Genomic DNA, 15,234 nt, shown 5'->3' on the forward strand with positions numbered 1-15,234 from the left:
GTCGTTTCCTTCTCTTCAGATTGTATAACATACTGGATTTATACTTTTATACAATAGTTTGACCAAATTAAGAGTTTTTGTTGTGTTTAGGTTAATCGTTTTTCTGTTGCTGTAGATATCCGAGGTTATACAGCTGGCCATGTTTATAATTAAGTGGAGTTGTTTTTAAAGCATTTATAAGTGAAATACTTTCTAGAGACAGGCAGGTCTTTGTTTATGTTCAGATCTGTCCTACTGTACATTTACACCAGCCTACATCTCGTTGCTCTGCCAACAGGCTCCATCAGATTACTGTGTGTGTGTGTATGTGTGTATATATGTGTGTGTGTGTGTGTATGTATGTATGTGTGTGTGTGTGTGTGTATATATATATATATATATATACACACACACATATGCATATATATGTGTGTGTGTGTGTGTGTGTATGTATATATATATATATATTATGTAATTAATTAAAACTAACCCCTGATACAAGCAGAAGTATGTGAGGTTTGTTAAACATGCAAAAAGTTAAAGCTGGATTTATCCATATAGACTTATAAATTTTAAAAATACATTTTAATATCATTCTAAATGCAGCATCCATTAATTTTATATACAATGAACATTATATAATACCTGATTATAATGATGATGATAATAATAATAATAAAACAGACAGCTTTATGAAGAACAATATGCTGTAAATGTTTTTTAACAACGTTTCCAAAAAATATCATTAATAATTACACTTATGATTCCCATGAAAAAAATCTATGACCAAATATTGCAAAGTTTTTCAGTTTGTAACTGATCGTTATTTTGGGTGGGGCTTCAGTCAAGGAATAAGTGGTGGAGATGAAATCACATGATAAAATTTGGGTTTCTGATTGGTCAGACACAGAAATGACCCAATAGGGGGTGCTGTGGTTCTAGATATTCCTACAAATATGTCAGCCAGTGCAGTACAGTGGCAGTGTTAAATGTCCCTGCAGTGAGTGACTCAACACTGCACCACCTGGGCCAGAATTAGACAGCACTATATCAACCTGCTTCACCTGTACTGTGTTCCCTCATCCACTTACACATGGCTGCTCAGTCGATCGGATTTGTTCGGTCCAAAGAGAATTGGCTGATGGTTTCTTTGTATTGGTGAACAGCCATGCTCATGCCTCACTGTTAGCACTGATAGTTATGTCAGCAATGAAGTTATCATCAACACACCTGGCCATTTAAAGCCCCACAGAATGAACATTATCACCTGAGAAAGTCGTGAGATATAAAACACCAGACATGGTATATTTCAGTTGTGTGACGTAACAGCACTGAGTTCACAGTAAGGTGTGAAATGTTGAACTGGTACAATATGTACTAATGAACATTCACTAGCGTGTACAGGACACCTGGATTAATCTACATTAATCTGCTAATGTGCCAATAGCAGCATATCCTCTTGCCTTCTCCATTCTAATAAACACTTATAAGACTGTATTACAATTCCCTGAGTCTTTGTACAGTCGTTGAAATAAAAAAAAGCTACACAAGCTAAAGAACAATGTTCTTCATCAGTTGTTGTTACATTATATGACATTTTTTCCTTCGCTTCTTTCGGACGTGCCGTGATTTGCGACTGTGATCCAAAGCCAGCTTAGTGGCTTCTTTAAAAACATCCTCTACATTATCACGGTGTTTAGCTGAACATTCTAGGTAGAGTGTAGCACTCATCTTCCTCTGGGTCTCCTCTCCCTGAACACATCAAAACACAAAGTAAATAAGTTATAGTGAACACATTAACACAGCGAACCATTGTCCTGAAGATATTAACACAGCGAATCATTGTACTTAAGACATTAACACAGTGAATCATTGTACTGAAGACATTAACACACAGTGAATCATTGTACTGAAGACATTAACACAATGAATCACTGTACTGAAGATATTAACACAGTGAATCATTGTACTGAAGATATTAACAAAGCGAATCATTGTACTGAAGACATTTTCACAGTGAATCATTGTACTGAAGACATTAACACACAGTGAATCATTGTACTGAAGACATTAACACAGTGAATTATTGTACTAAAGACATTAACACAATGAATGAATGTATGGAAGACATTAACACAATGAATCATTGTACTGAAGACATTAACACAGTGAATTATTGTACTAAAGACATTAACACAGTGAATCAATGTACTGAAGACATTAACACATAGTGAATCATTGTACTGAAGACATTAACACAGTGAATTATTGTACTAAAGACATTAACACACAGTGAATCAATGTACTGAACATCATAACACAACGAAACATTATGCTGAACACCATAACACAGTGAATCAATGTACTGAACATCATAACACAGCGAAACGTTATGCTGAACACCATAACACAGTGATCCATTATACTAAACGCTATAACACACAGTGAATCATTAAACTGAACACCATAACACACAAAGTGAACAATTATAATGAACACCATAACATACAGTGCATCATTATATTGAACACCAGGAACTGTTAAACCTGAATACAACCAATATGACATCTATCTGTCCATCTCTATGTTTATATATCTGTCTATTATTTCTAGTGTGTGCAGTTTATTTGATGTCATCATGATGTCATCACTCACCTGAATGTATGTGATTGGTTCGAGGTCAAGTGCTCTCAGTTTCCTCATCTTCTCTTTGTCCTTTCTTAAATCTGTCTTACAGCCAATCAGAATCACAGGCACATCACGGCAGAAATGATTCACCTCTGGATACCACTGCATGCACATACACACACACACGCACACACATACAGGTGGTCAACATTTTTAGCTTTATATAACGTGTCACTTTATATATATATATATATATATATATATATATATATATATATATATATATATATAAAATATTATATAAAGCTTATATATATTTATGTTGTGAACAAAATTTCTTGTCTTACATTTACATTTCATATTACATTTTTTTAAACAAGTGTAGCTTTTAAATCTTTTTTTTAAACTGCAAGTTGTTTGTAAATGAAATGTACCTTAATTAACACATTGTCATAGCTGGTTGGGTTTGTGACATCGTAACACACCAGGATGAGATTTGCATCCTGATAGGAGAGTGGCCTCAACCGGTCGTAATCATCCTGACCTAACAGCACACACACACACACACAAACACAAACACGCACACACATGCAGACACACATAAAGTACACTTATATTTAGCATTGGGCATATTCATATGTGTATGTGATATATTCTTTATTTTTCCTTAGACTGACTAAAGGCATATTCTGATGTTCATTAAAGCATATGCTTATCATCATCATCATCATCATCATCATCATCGTGTGACAGAGCTTTGTGTCTGAGTATTGCAATTGAAAGTTGTGTGGATGGTAAAACCACATCCTGTCTCAGTCTTCCTGTTCCCCAGAAACTTCAATGCTCTTACACACATACATCTGGTAATGATAAGAACACACAGAATCATCATAGCTGCTGCTCTAAAGTGCTGTCACAATGTCCTCTGTTTAAAACTGATCACATTGAGCAATTCCACTGAATGATCAGTATTTACTTTGAGGGTTTAGGAAGCGAATTCCTTTGAAGCAATATGAAACAATGCGACAGTATATCCGTAACAGATTGACACTAAACTCTATGACGGTTTACTAACTGCCTTACAATAGCGTATAACGTTAACCTGTTTACTCTAATGCTAGTTCTTGGGTTGACCTGATTACTTTACCGCTTCATTATATTACTATTTTAGAAACTTTATGCAGAGAACAGAAGCATGGCCTGTATTTCCACAAAAAAATCTTATACAAAATTGTTAATAATTCTCTAGTTTTTACAAATAGATGCCTAGATTAGATAGATGTGTCAATATGTTACATAATTCTAGGTTTACACAGCATGATATAGCAGAAATATTGTTGTAAATTATAAAGCTAAAAACCACAAAAAGCAAAAAAAAAAAAAAAAAAAAAGGAGATTGAAGCATGTGTGCTTCTGGTATAAGGAGCTACATTTATTAATAGACTGACATTTAATAAATTATGACACTATTTACGGCAGTAGTAGCTCAGTAGCTAAGATGTTGGACTACTGAGTGGAAGGTTGTGAGTCTGCTACTCCTGGGCCCCTGAACAAGGCCCTGAACCCTCATTTTCTCAGTTGTATAAATGAGATAAATGAAAGTCGCCCTGGATAAGGAGCATCTTCCAAATGCTGTAAATGTAAATTATTATAAACTATTGTTCAGTTTGTTTGTTTTTTTCACAGTGTTGTGAATCCTTCACGCTATTTACGTATTTCATTATTTTCCTGTTGATAGTTTTGATGGACTGCTTAACACCTTTCTGAGAGTGGAGTGATGTGTTTGCACCACAGTAACAGGATGCGGTGTTTCACCTGCAACTCTCTACTTCCTGTAATGTAGACAACGACAACCGCTTGATCGTATCATATCCGGAATATATGTTACTGTTGAACTCATAACGTATCAAAGTTTTCTGGGAAACTGTAAACATCTACCTCAGCACAATGGCACTGAGGCGTTTCAGTAATAATGAACGTCAATCTGTAAAAAATTACAACATGGCCAGATGTTAAAAAAACTTCAGTTCGATTCAGAATCAGAACAGGGCATAATGTCTTTGTTTGACTTGACTTTTACCGGTTTGCTCAAACTGACAAACTGAAAAAAGTGAACTCAATATAAAGAGCAAGTATCAGACACTGAAATTTCCCCTTATTTAATTTTATTAGTGTGCAGGCAAAACAGTGAGTCATATTAAACACTGAATACTGTCTTAATCTATATTATAATAGACTTATTATACTATACAACATTATTAATTATCTAGCTGTAACCTGATTGTAGATTAGCTCTCCTTAACATAATGCTGCTCTGCTTCCATGGTATAATGCTAAAATAATAGTCAGAAAGTTAGCTAACTAACATTTATGGTAGTATGACAACAGCCTGTTTACTATGAAGCTTGTTTGTACAGTAGCACATTAACTATTATGCTAATTTGTAATTTAGCCTGTTTATTATCATGCTAGTTTATATCCTGTTTACTATTATGCTTATTTGTAGTTTAGACTTTTTGCTGTAAATCTAAATTCTAGTTTTAAATTCTAGTTTTCTATTAGTTAGCTAGTCTTTAGTTTAGCCTACTTATTCTAATGTCACATGTGGGTTAGCTCGTTTTCTGTGATGCCAGTCTTTACTAATGAGCTAAATGTTTGATCACAGTGTTTTTGCACTGTTCGTTCTTTACACAAGCTAATAGAGGATATATATATACTGCATAACACTACATATGCACAGTGTAAACACTCATTTCATAGCATTGGAAAAACGTAAGGTGTGTCGTGTTTCTTTGTGTTAAACACTCAGGAATTCTCTATAAAAGAGTAAGGTGTGTGTTTCACCATCTTTGTTGAACTGCATAGCACTAAGGAATGCAATAAAAAAGAATGGAAGGGGTGTGTGTGTGTGTGTGTGTGTGTGTGTGTGTGTGTGTGTGTGTGTGTGTGTGTGAAAGGGAGAGAGAGAGAGAGAGAGAGAGAGAGAGAGAGAGAGAGAGAGAGAGTCACCATATTTTCTGACTTGTGTAACTCTAAGGAATGTAATATACAAATTAGAAGGTGTGTGTGTGTGTGAAAGAGAGAGAGAGAGAGAGAGAGAGAGAGAGAGTCACCATATTTTCTGACTTGTGTAACTCTAAGGAATGTAATATATAAATTAGAAGGCGCGCGCGTGTGTGTGTGTGTGTGTGTGTGTGTGTGTGTGTGTGTGTGTGTGCGCGTGTGTACCTGCTGTGTCATACAGGTTCAGCTGAATCTCTTTCCCACCATGTTTCACTGTTGTCATGTACTTTTCAAACACTGATGGAGCATAAGTCTAAATAAAAAAGAATACAATTGTATGAATAATAAACATTATTTAATACTTTTACTATTAAGATTAATACTAACTTTAATACTTAAATAAACCCATACATATATACCAGTGCTCTTAGGAAAGGATAAAATACAGAACAAACTATTGGTCAGTTTCTATTTCCTGGGCAGTTGGTGAGGCAATGGACCCCTGAGCAATAAACCCCTGACTCCTTCAAAATACCATTGCACCTATTTCAAGATCTGTTTAAAACCCAGCAAACTGCCAGAGACTGTAAAACTTATAAACACAACACCAAAGAAATGTGCCACTTTTGATTTCAGTGTTGCAAACTAATTAGAAACTGACTGCTTAGAAATACACAAATGTTTAAAACCACATTCAGTTTTGAACCACTTCCTGTGCTGAAACTTTAAAGCAGGAAGAATAAGCTTGCTAGTGAATTTAATTACGAATGATTTGTAATTATATTAATTATTGCTATTACATTTTTTTTTAATTTAAGCTTTTTATGGAAGGACAGTAACAAATGGCCTTGAAAGTGAAATGTGTGATGAAACAATGTGAACAGAGACAGTAGTGAAGATTCAGTGTGTATACACAACAGTAGTGTGTATAATACAAACCTACGACAACCTTTCCAATATACTGAAACCACTATGGCTAGGACAAAATGGAGACTTTTATTTACCTTTAACAAATACACTTCTTCAAATCACACTGACATGTTTTGCAACTAAATTTCCTTCCCTCGTATTCTCCCTGTGACACACCGAAATGTTAGTGAATATTAAGTGATGCAAAAAAGTACTGGCACCTGTTAAAATGTTTCTGTTAAAGTGTTCATGATAAAGTGTACCTGCCTGCCATTGCATAATTAAAGGCTCTAAAAGACCAGAGGGTCGATTGAAACTAGAAAACCAGGGTCTCTTAGACAGTGGGTTTAGAGGCCTGGAAAAACATGTCCAGATTGAAGGGGCTCCAGCCGAAAGATTTGTCTAATTCCCCTAGTTGCGGCTCTTAATATTCAGTAAGACGGGATATAAAATTTAGAAGCTAATTCAAGTCAGTTTGGTAATTGCTAGGTTTTTGACTAGTCTGCTTTACAATGTTTACACTGAGTATGCTTTTAGATTGGAGAGAGTTATTGGGGATTGATGCATCTTTTCCAGACATATTGAAGATGTAATTTCTCTCATTAATCTCTTTATCAACTAAAATTATATTTTTAAATTACGGTCTATTATTTTTTTCCATGATCAGTTTAATTTATATGTTATAATAGTGTACTTGTGTTCAGACACACTGTAGTGTGTAGACTATATGTTCTAAATCAATTTCCAGATTTCATTGTTGAAAATGTCATTTTAGGTCTCTCTCTCTTTGAATGTTGGGCTGGTCATTGGTCATTGTAGTCTTTATCCTAGCTAACTCTGAGATGCAGTAATGTCACTGGTGATGCCACTGGATAGCTAGTTTAACTAGATACATTTACTCAAACAGGGAGAGTTAATGTTTTAAATCCTAAATCAATATCTTGTAATTAATTAATCTTTTTTTATTTTATTTTTTTTTTCAAACATTTATAGATTACTCCATTACATTATGCTGATAACAAGATTGAATTGTTTACTAAAACAAATTATTAACCAGAATAAAATTTGTTTTGATTAATTGTTATTTGAAATTATTAGATTAATCGTAGGTAGACGTAAACCTACGTTTGTTTTAGCTTGGAATGTATTGACCTTTACTAACTTTAGACTGCTGCATTCATTTCCTAGTATCATTTTGAGAGACATTGTTAGATTGTCAACCTTTTAAACAGGCTCAGTTATATGTATTTAAACATAACATTTAAACTTAAGACCATCAACTATATTAATAAAACATTACTAATACACTAGTACCTCTTTAAAGATCAGCCGTAGTTATAACATATTTTTCAAATAAGAACAAATTAACTAAAGATTTGTTGATGTCTCTGGACAGAGAACATCATCAATGTAACACCATATTTTAAACTGTAACCTCAGCATTTAAGAACCATGAATTTCCTTGTGAAGTTGTGCTCTGTTAGTGTAGTATATATTGTACAAAACCCTGTCCAAAAAAAAAGTATGAGTTGTTGTCACCTCAGGGAAATCTCCTTTAGCATACACCATCAGCAGAGAAGTTTTTCCACAGCCTCCATCCCCTACGATCACAATCTTCAGCTGCTGACTGTTAGCAGATCTGTTCTGCGTCATGTCCTTCTTTGGACTAGCAGAACCATGAGGACACACTCACACACCCTCACAGAGCCGGCTTAGATATAACACACCACAAGCTTTGTACTTCCTCCTGACAGCGTAAGATATTTCTTCACCAGCATTAGCTTTACCCACCTACAGTAGTAATTTTAAACTGAATGAATACGCATGTGTGTGAGTGTGTGTGTTTAGTTGTGTATATGTATGTGTGTGTGTGCACTACCCCCCCTCCACCACATGAGAGCAGAGCAGTTTCAGGATCACACCCTTCATACACACACATTCCAATCAATCAGGAAAAATGTCTTGTTCTTGTAAACATTGTACAGTATACACACACACACGTGCACACACACACACACACACACACACACACACACTGTTCAGCCATAATATGAAAACCACTGGAAGGTGAAGTGAATAACACTGATTATCTAGTTACAGTGGCACCACATAAGGAGTGGAATATATTAGGCAGCAAGTGAACAGTTGGTTTTTAAAGTTTCTGTGTTGGAGGTGGGAAAATGGTTAGATGACTAAGTTAGAGTGTCTCCACAATGGCAGGTTTTGTGGGCTTTTACAGTATGCAGTGAATAATATACTGGGAAACTAACCCAGTTTACCTAACTGATAGTTGCAGTTAACTATCAGCCAATCATTCTGCAGCAGAGCAATGCATTAAGTCATACAGATACAGGTCAAGAGCGTCAGTTAATTTTTTAATCAATAATCAGAATGAGGAAAAAAACGTGATTAACCATGGCATGGTTGTTGGTGCCAGATGGGTTGGTATTTCAGAAACCGATGCTATTGTTCACACAACAGTCACTAGAGTGTTACACAGGATGGTGTCAAAAACCAAAAAAAAAAACACAAGAGATGGTTTTGTGGTTGGAAAAGCTTTTGTTGATAAAAGAGGTAAAAAAAATTGCCACCTTGGATCAAGCTGCCAGAAAGAATACACTAACTCAAAGAGTCACTCCTTATAAATATGGTGAGCAGAACAGCATCTCAGCATGTACAAAATATTTACCTTGAGAAAATATGAATGAACTATAACAGCAGAAGACCACATTGCGTTTCATTTCTTTCACCTGTGATCAAGAGGCTATCATGGGCACAGACCACAAACCACAAACCACCTGGTCTTTTCCAAATACCTGGTCTGGTCCAATTTTCAACTGTCCTGTTTGGGTGACCATGTGCCTGTGAATCCCTCCAATTCTGACAGGAATGAATCCTGATGTGGTCTTCTGCTGTTGTAGCCCATCTACCTCAAGGTTTGATGTTTGGTGTTGTTCATGCTGAGATGCTTTTCTGCTCACCACAGTTGTAAAAAGTGCTTATTTGAGTTACTAAAGGCCTCCTGTCAGCTCGAGCAGTCTAGTCATTCTCCTCTTATCTATCTCATGAGCTCCTCAATGCACAGGATGTTTTTTGTTTTTGGCATCATTCTGTGTAAACTATAGAGAATGCTATGTGTGTGAGTTTCAGACATACTCAAACCAGATTATCTGACACCAACAACTATGCCACTATTAAAGTCACAGAGATCAATTATTAATATTACCATTAATAATAAGGCAATAAAAATATACCACTTACAGTATTATTTAACTATGGCATTAAACCATATCACAGTGCTAACAGTAGCATTATATAATGTAATACTGAACAGTGAGTTAATTATTGTATTGCATGACACTAATCACAAGACTATTATATAATAACGATAGCAGTATTATAAAGCATTACATGACAGTGTGTAGTATCTTGTGTCAATTTCACAGTGTACAATTTCATGAAGACTCCTTTCTTATAGTTTTGCAGACAATTTTTGCAGTCCTACAGTATACATATTGATGACGTTAATGAAATGATTGAAACCATGGCTTAAAAAAATGTAATCTTTTTTTTGCAGGACAATGTTTGGCAAAGTTCTACATATGTCACAGCTACAGATTACTTCAATGTAGACTCGATGTATTAAATTTTATAGTTATTGTAATTGGTGAGTTAAATCTAAAGAAATATAACACAGTAAAACAGCACTTTTACAGTCACAATTATCTAATTATTATAGTAAACGTCGGATCCTACAAGCAAATTGGACAAACAGAAAGCCAGAGCTGGCCTTGCAAGATGAAAAGAGCCTGAGATAAGGGATTGAAATCAAACAACAGTTTAAAAGGTACTTTATTCCAGTACATGTACATAACCATACAGGAAACGCAAATATCTAAATTTAAAACAGTAAAAAGAATCACAAGGCACTTACATTGCTACAAAGAAAATAGTAAGACAGACCTCTAAATTTTATAAGTGTTACAAAGAATAAGAAGGGTTGTAGTTTTAGAGCCCTCTACTGAATTTGAATCGAGTTTGCTATGAAAATACTGCCAAGCCTTTCTAGACACATTGCTTCATAGTGTAGCTCCTTGCTGCATTGAAATAACTTGCTCATACTACATATTTCTTGGCAGTGGTGGATCAGAGGTCAGCAGACTGGTCTACTGATGAAGATCTATCAATCTTCTGGTCAATGAAGATACTGAGTCCAAATTCCAGCATCACTGAGCTGCCACTCTTGGGTTTCAGCCCTCAACTGCTCACCAGGAACTTCTCAATTAGGTCCCTTTATCTAAATGGCTCAACCAAATGAGGTTCATGTAAATGTAAAGCAAATGTAATTCCACTCGCTTGTGCTAGGTGTAGACAACACCCTAGATGTGCTTACTTAGTTGTATGCTTTCTCTCTAATCAGCTAAACAAAAATGTTTACTAAAAACACCATATGGTGTCATCAGAAAATGCTCGTTCCCATGTGAGCTGCTGCACAGTCGACCGTTGTGGCACCTGCTTTTTCATTGATTTGACGTGCAAAACATTACTGATAACATTTTCTTCACATTTTCAGATTGATATACTGTAGATACTTATTGAACATGCTCAGGAAGCAAGCTGCATTTCATTGGTATATGTAAAACACCCTTTAAAATGGAACTTCCTTTAATGACATGGAATCCAAGACACGGCTTCTGAGGGCGGTGTTTAGAGCAGAGAAACCAGATTTTCTCCATGAATTCAAGCGAGTCATATCCTGCAGTATCACCATCACCCAAACGCACACCTACACACTCAGCTCTGTACAGTACTTTATTCGTGATTTATACGTATGTAGATACATAGACTTTAGGAATGTGTAAATGATTCACTCAACAGCAAGTCAGACCTTTGATTGTGTGTTGTGTGTGTGTGCGTGTGTGAGAGAGAGTGAGAGCATGAAAAAGCGAAAGAGGGAGCGCATGAAAGTCGAGGGAAAAAAAAAGATGAAAAAGACTGTGGGCCTTAAAAAATATGCACAATACAAATATCTATATAAAACAATTAAAACATTTGTATTTTTACATATACAATTACAGATACAGAAATGTCTTTTTTTTTTTAATAAATGAATACAGAATTTTGTAATTCTTGCTAATAGGAATAGAATGTTAGTAATCCAAATCCTCTTAAACATCATTAATCTGCAGCAATTAAAATTTACTTGTTCATTTTCAAGATGTTCAAGAAATCACCTTGTATTAACTGGCTTTTATAGAAAAATAGATGCTTCCTGAACAACGCCTCATTTCCCAGGCATTAATCCTTCAGTTTCCCCAAAATCTTTCAGCATTTCAAGTACTGATTAAGAAGAAATGTTCCATCATTTAAATACATCTAGAAAGGCAGTTAGAATATTATCTTCTAATATACATTTTCACTTATTCAATCACTTTTGAAGCAAGTCTCAATTAAAAACTACTTACATTTCAAAATGCTTTATTTAAACACACTGTGTGCAAAACCTTTAATCATGCCGTCATAGGTTAAACCAAATAATCTGACCTTTGAACCCTAAACTCAATCCACTGGAAATTCTCCACATCTGCAGATCATTAACCAGCCAACATTGATTAGCTCCTAAATCAGCCGTTCTGTCGGAGCGTACTCACAAACATGGCCTGACAGATACCTATTCAAATGACGATAATCTTCTTTATGGATCCGGTGCACATGAAACCAGATTCTTGACAGCAGGATTTCTCTGTCCGTCCCTGTCTGTGTTTAAAATAGTACCAGACAAAGGCACTTCTGAAGGAGATGTGTGCCCTCCACCCTTCAGGCTGCTCCAATTTTTACTCCTGCTTTGTTGTGAGGTTGGACCGACTGCATGATAGGCAAAGCTTTTTTTTTTTGGTCAAGATCGCCGCATCTGGGTTCTCACATCCGTTCTTTAGGTGCATCCTTCTTTTTTCACTTGTTCGCTTGAACGTTAACGTTCGAGCCTTTCCTACTGTTAGCCCAGTTTACACTATTGACACGTTCCAGCTCTTAAATATTTTTTTCCAACCTAGAATTGCTATGAAAAAAAACCCTGAAAGGACCAAAGATTTTGTATTATTCTGGATTAGTGCAAAATATATGACCTATGGAATTCTCTCTAAAAAAAAAAAAATGTAGATACTTTCTTACACAGCTTCCAGCCTTGGTGCAGAGAAGGGAATTAGAAACATACAGTGCATTAAAAAAAGTGCATGCATTACACTGCAAAACTATATAATAATATACATTTAAATGAATGCACAAAATGGGGAAACACAGTATACATACAAATCTACACACCACAAACCACTCACTATTTGCAGACATATCACTTGTGCTCAAAATCATAGAACAAAATGTCCTTTCTTTCTCTCTCTCTCTCTCTCTCTTTCTCTCTCTCTCTGCTTCTTGTTTACTCTGCAAACTCGCCCTGTATTGAGTTACTGTGTGGAACATTCTCGAAGGTGGGGTTACAGATCACGAGACGAGCAAATGTCCGTATTGCTCTGTAAACGAAATTTTAAACTACATGTCCGTCCTTATGTGGATTAAACACGCCATTTTGGATTCAAACCTTCCCGGTTTGTAAACCTTATAACCTAACAAAAATCTAACAAAAAGCGTTAAAACGTCTGCGTGTGAACAGGGAGCGCGAGAATGCTGCACCTATATTGGCGCTAGTAGGTCACCATGGCAACTCCAAAGCATTCATACTACCCTACTAAATAGTATGTGGAAACGTTATGTCGCACTTTAATATGTGAAATACCATTTAGTACGGTACGGTGTGATATTTATAGTCTAGCCACGTCGTCTTATTTGACGACATGGAGATGTTTTAAAATCATAACCTAATCTATAAACTTCGACTGAAGTAGTATTCACGTACTATTTAGTGAGACAGTATCCGAGTATGGTTCTTCTCCCTGCTGCTGCTGTTGTTAGAGACTCCGCCATTTTGAAAACAGACAACAGCTAAGCAGCCATTAAAGAGCATGTTTTTCAACTTGACAAAAAGGAGAGCTTCAAAATCAGATTAAAAATAAAAAACAAATGGATTTTTAATAAGTCATTATTTTTCCTGATTGTGGAATTGTAGTATATTGGCAAAAAGGCTAATGTAGGCTTGGTAAAAAAAGAAAAAACTAAGAAAAAAGAAAAACAATTCAGGTTTGGTTTGCAAATAATTGTAAATTAGGACATGGTAATAAATGCATATATATATTTTTATATATATATATATATATATATATATATATATATATATATATATAAAAATAAACACTTTTAAAAAATCCCCTACAGTAAAATGACCATTACCTTAATAAAAGCTGATGAAATCTCTGTCTGTCTGTCTGTGAGAAATGAAGAACTCATGCATTTTTTTTTCTCCTTCATCCTGTCTTCAGAAAGAAAATGAGGGGGATGGTTTGCATAAAGGTTCTTAACAAAAATCAGCCCCAAGAATTTCCAGCAGTTTCACTCCTCAGAGGCTGCGCTCTTAAATTATGCTGGATTTAATTTTCTTAAGAGGAAAAAAAAAGCACCATCAGGCAGAAGATGGTTATTCTGGTTTTGTTGCTCAGAGGCGTCGCAAACCGACCCCTCTGTAAAAACCCTGTGTTAAAGGATACGACGATGGGAATGAAAACGTTCCTCTTTCTGCTGCGTTTAGGCCTGATAAAATTATTCCAAGCCAGTGTAAAGGTAAATATCTCCACTAGAGCTTTACTGACTGTGTGTTTTGGAGTGACAGGGGAGAGAGGGAGAAATCTGAGCAATATGCTATTAGGAGATTAAAACTCCACAGATAAGCAAAAATATGCCCTTGACACAAGGTCAAATAGGTTTACATTACATTATAGTGCTCATTTCATGAAAATGTCTATAGAAAGAGGATTGTGAGTTTAATAACAGATTAATGATTACTTATGTCAATGAGAATTACATATGGCTCCTTCATAAATCTATAACCATATCAAAAGACATGGTTGTTGGTTATTGTTACAGATATTATGGCTTCGTACCAACAACCACATCATACCTGTGATTCAGCATTTCTATGCTAAAAGGCCAATCGTCCTTTCATTTCATTTCTTTCTCTTTCTTTATTTCTCTCTGTCTCACTCTGTCTGGCCTGGCTTGTTTTCTGAAATGTGAGAAGCAATCAATTTGAATGGATCTAAAAAAACAAAACAAAACAAAAAAAAACAGCCATGCAAGTGAATATTTAAAAAAAAAGCTCACAAAATTAGTGCCATGAATCCTGAATAATCATAAAAATAAAAAAAAAATAATCCAAATTTAATAACCATATACAACACTAAGCAAAGACAATAAAGATAAACTTACTCAAAGGCACATTCATACTTGGCCTTGCACAGTGTAGGGCCTCAGAGCTTTCATGTGTATTTGTACATTGCTTAAAGCTGCTATATAATCAGTTACAAGCTGTTTTATTAAGTAGCCTTTTAACTTTAGAAAGAAAATACTGGTTATATGGGTGTGCCATGACCTAGTTTGGTAAGACAAAGATGGATTCCAGGAAGAGAAGAGAAAAAAAGGCACAGAAGCTTAAAAATATCAAAGGTTTATGATCCAACATTTCATCTTCCTTCTTCTGAAATCCTGTACACAGAAACACTGTAACGTGTTCAATAGTCCATAAAGATGAGGATGAAGATGAAATCAAGC

At 35.4% G+C, this 15,234-nt stretch overlaps 1 protein-coding gene and 1 long non-coding RNA gene across 3 annotated transcripts; both read right to left on the bottom strand.

Moving 5' to 3' along the window:
* Positions 1-542: 542 nt before the first annotated feature.
* rhof (ras homolog family member F) lies at positions 543-8,326 on the bottom strand. Its single transcript, XM_060896156.1, has 5 exons — positions 8,059-8,326; positions 5,836-5,923; positions 3,042-3,151; positions 2,635-2,769; positions 543-1,731 (listed from the first exon to the last, which is right to left on the bottom strand). Exons 1-5 carry the CDS (start codon positions 8,170-8,172, stop codon positions 1,561-1,563), a joined length of 618 nt encoding a protein of 205 aa, XP_060752139.1. The 5' UTR covers positions 8,173-8,326; the 3' UTR covers positions 543-1,560.
* Positions 8,327-10,341: 2,015 nt separating this feature from the next.
* On the bottom strand, positions 10,342-15,017 carry LOC132863329 (uncharacterized). 2 transcript variants are annotated; one of them, XR_009650113.1, is made up of 2 exons: positions 14,893-15,017; positions 10,342-14,689 (listed from the first exon to the last, which is right to left on the bottom strand). It is a non-coding gene; the product is annotated as an uncharacterized LOC132863329 (long non-coding RNA). The 2 variants fall into 2 exon arrangements; XR_009650112.1 differs by having other exon boundaries at positions 10,342-14,722; positions 14,893-14,960.
* Positions 15,018-15,234: the final 217 nt, after the last annotated feature.

Source organism: Tachysurus vachellii, chromosome 20 (assembly GCF_030014155.1).
Source record: "Tachysurus vachellii isolate PV-2020 chromosome 20, HZAU_Pvac_v1, whole genome shotgun sequence".
NCBI lineage: Eukaryota > Metazoa > Chordata > Actinopteri > Siluriformes > Bagridae > Tachysurus > Tachysurus vachellii.

What these genes read in the sequence shown, in the direction of transcription:
- rhof (XM_060896156.1), bottom strand. Translation starts at nt 8,172, where the DNA reads ATGACGCAGAACAGATCTGCTAACAGTCAGCAGCTGAAGATTGTGATC. An exon ending in GAACCTGTATGACACAGCAG is followed by an intron (nt 3,152 to 5,835) that starts GTACACACGCGC and finishes GTGTGCTGTTAG; the next exon opens with GTCAGGATGATTACGACCGG. An exon ending in ATGACAATGTGTTAATTAAG is followed by an intron (nt 2,770 to 3,041) that starts GTACATTTCATT and finishes ATGTGCATGCAG; the next exon opens with TGGTATCCAGAGGTGAATCA.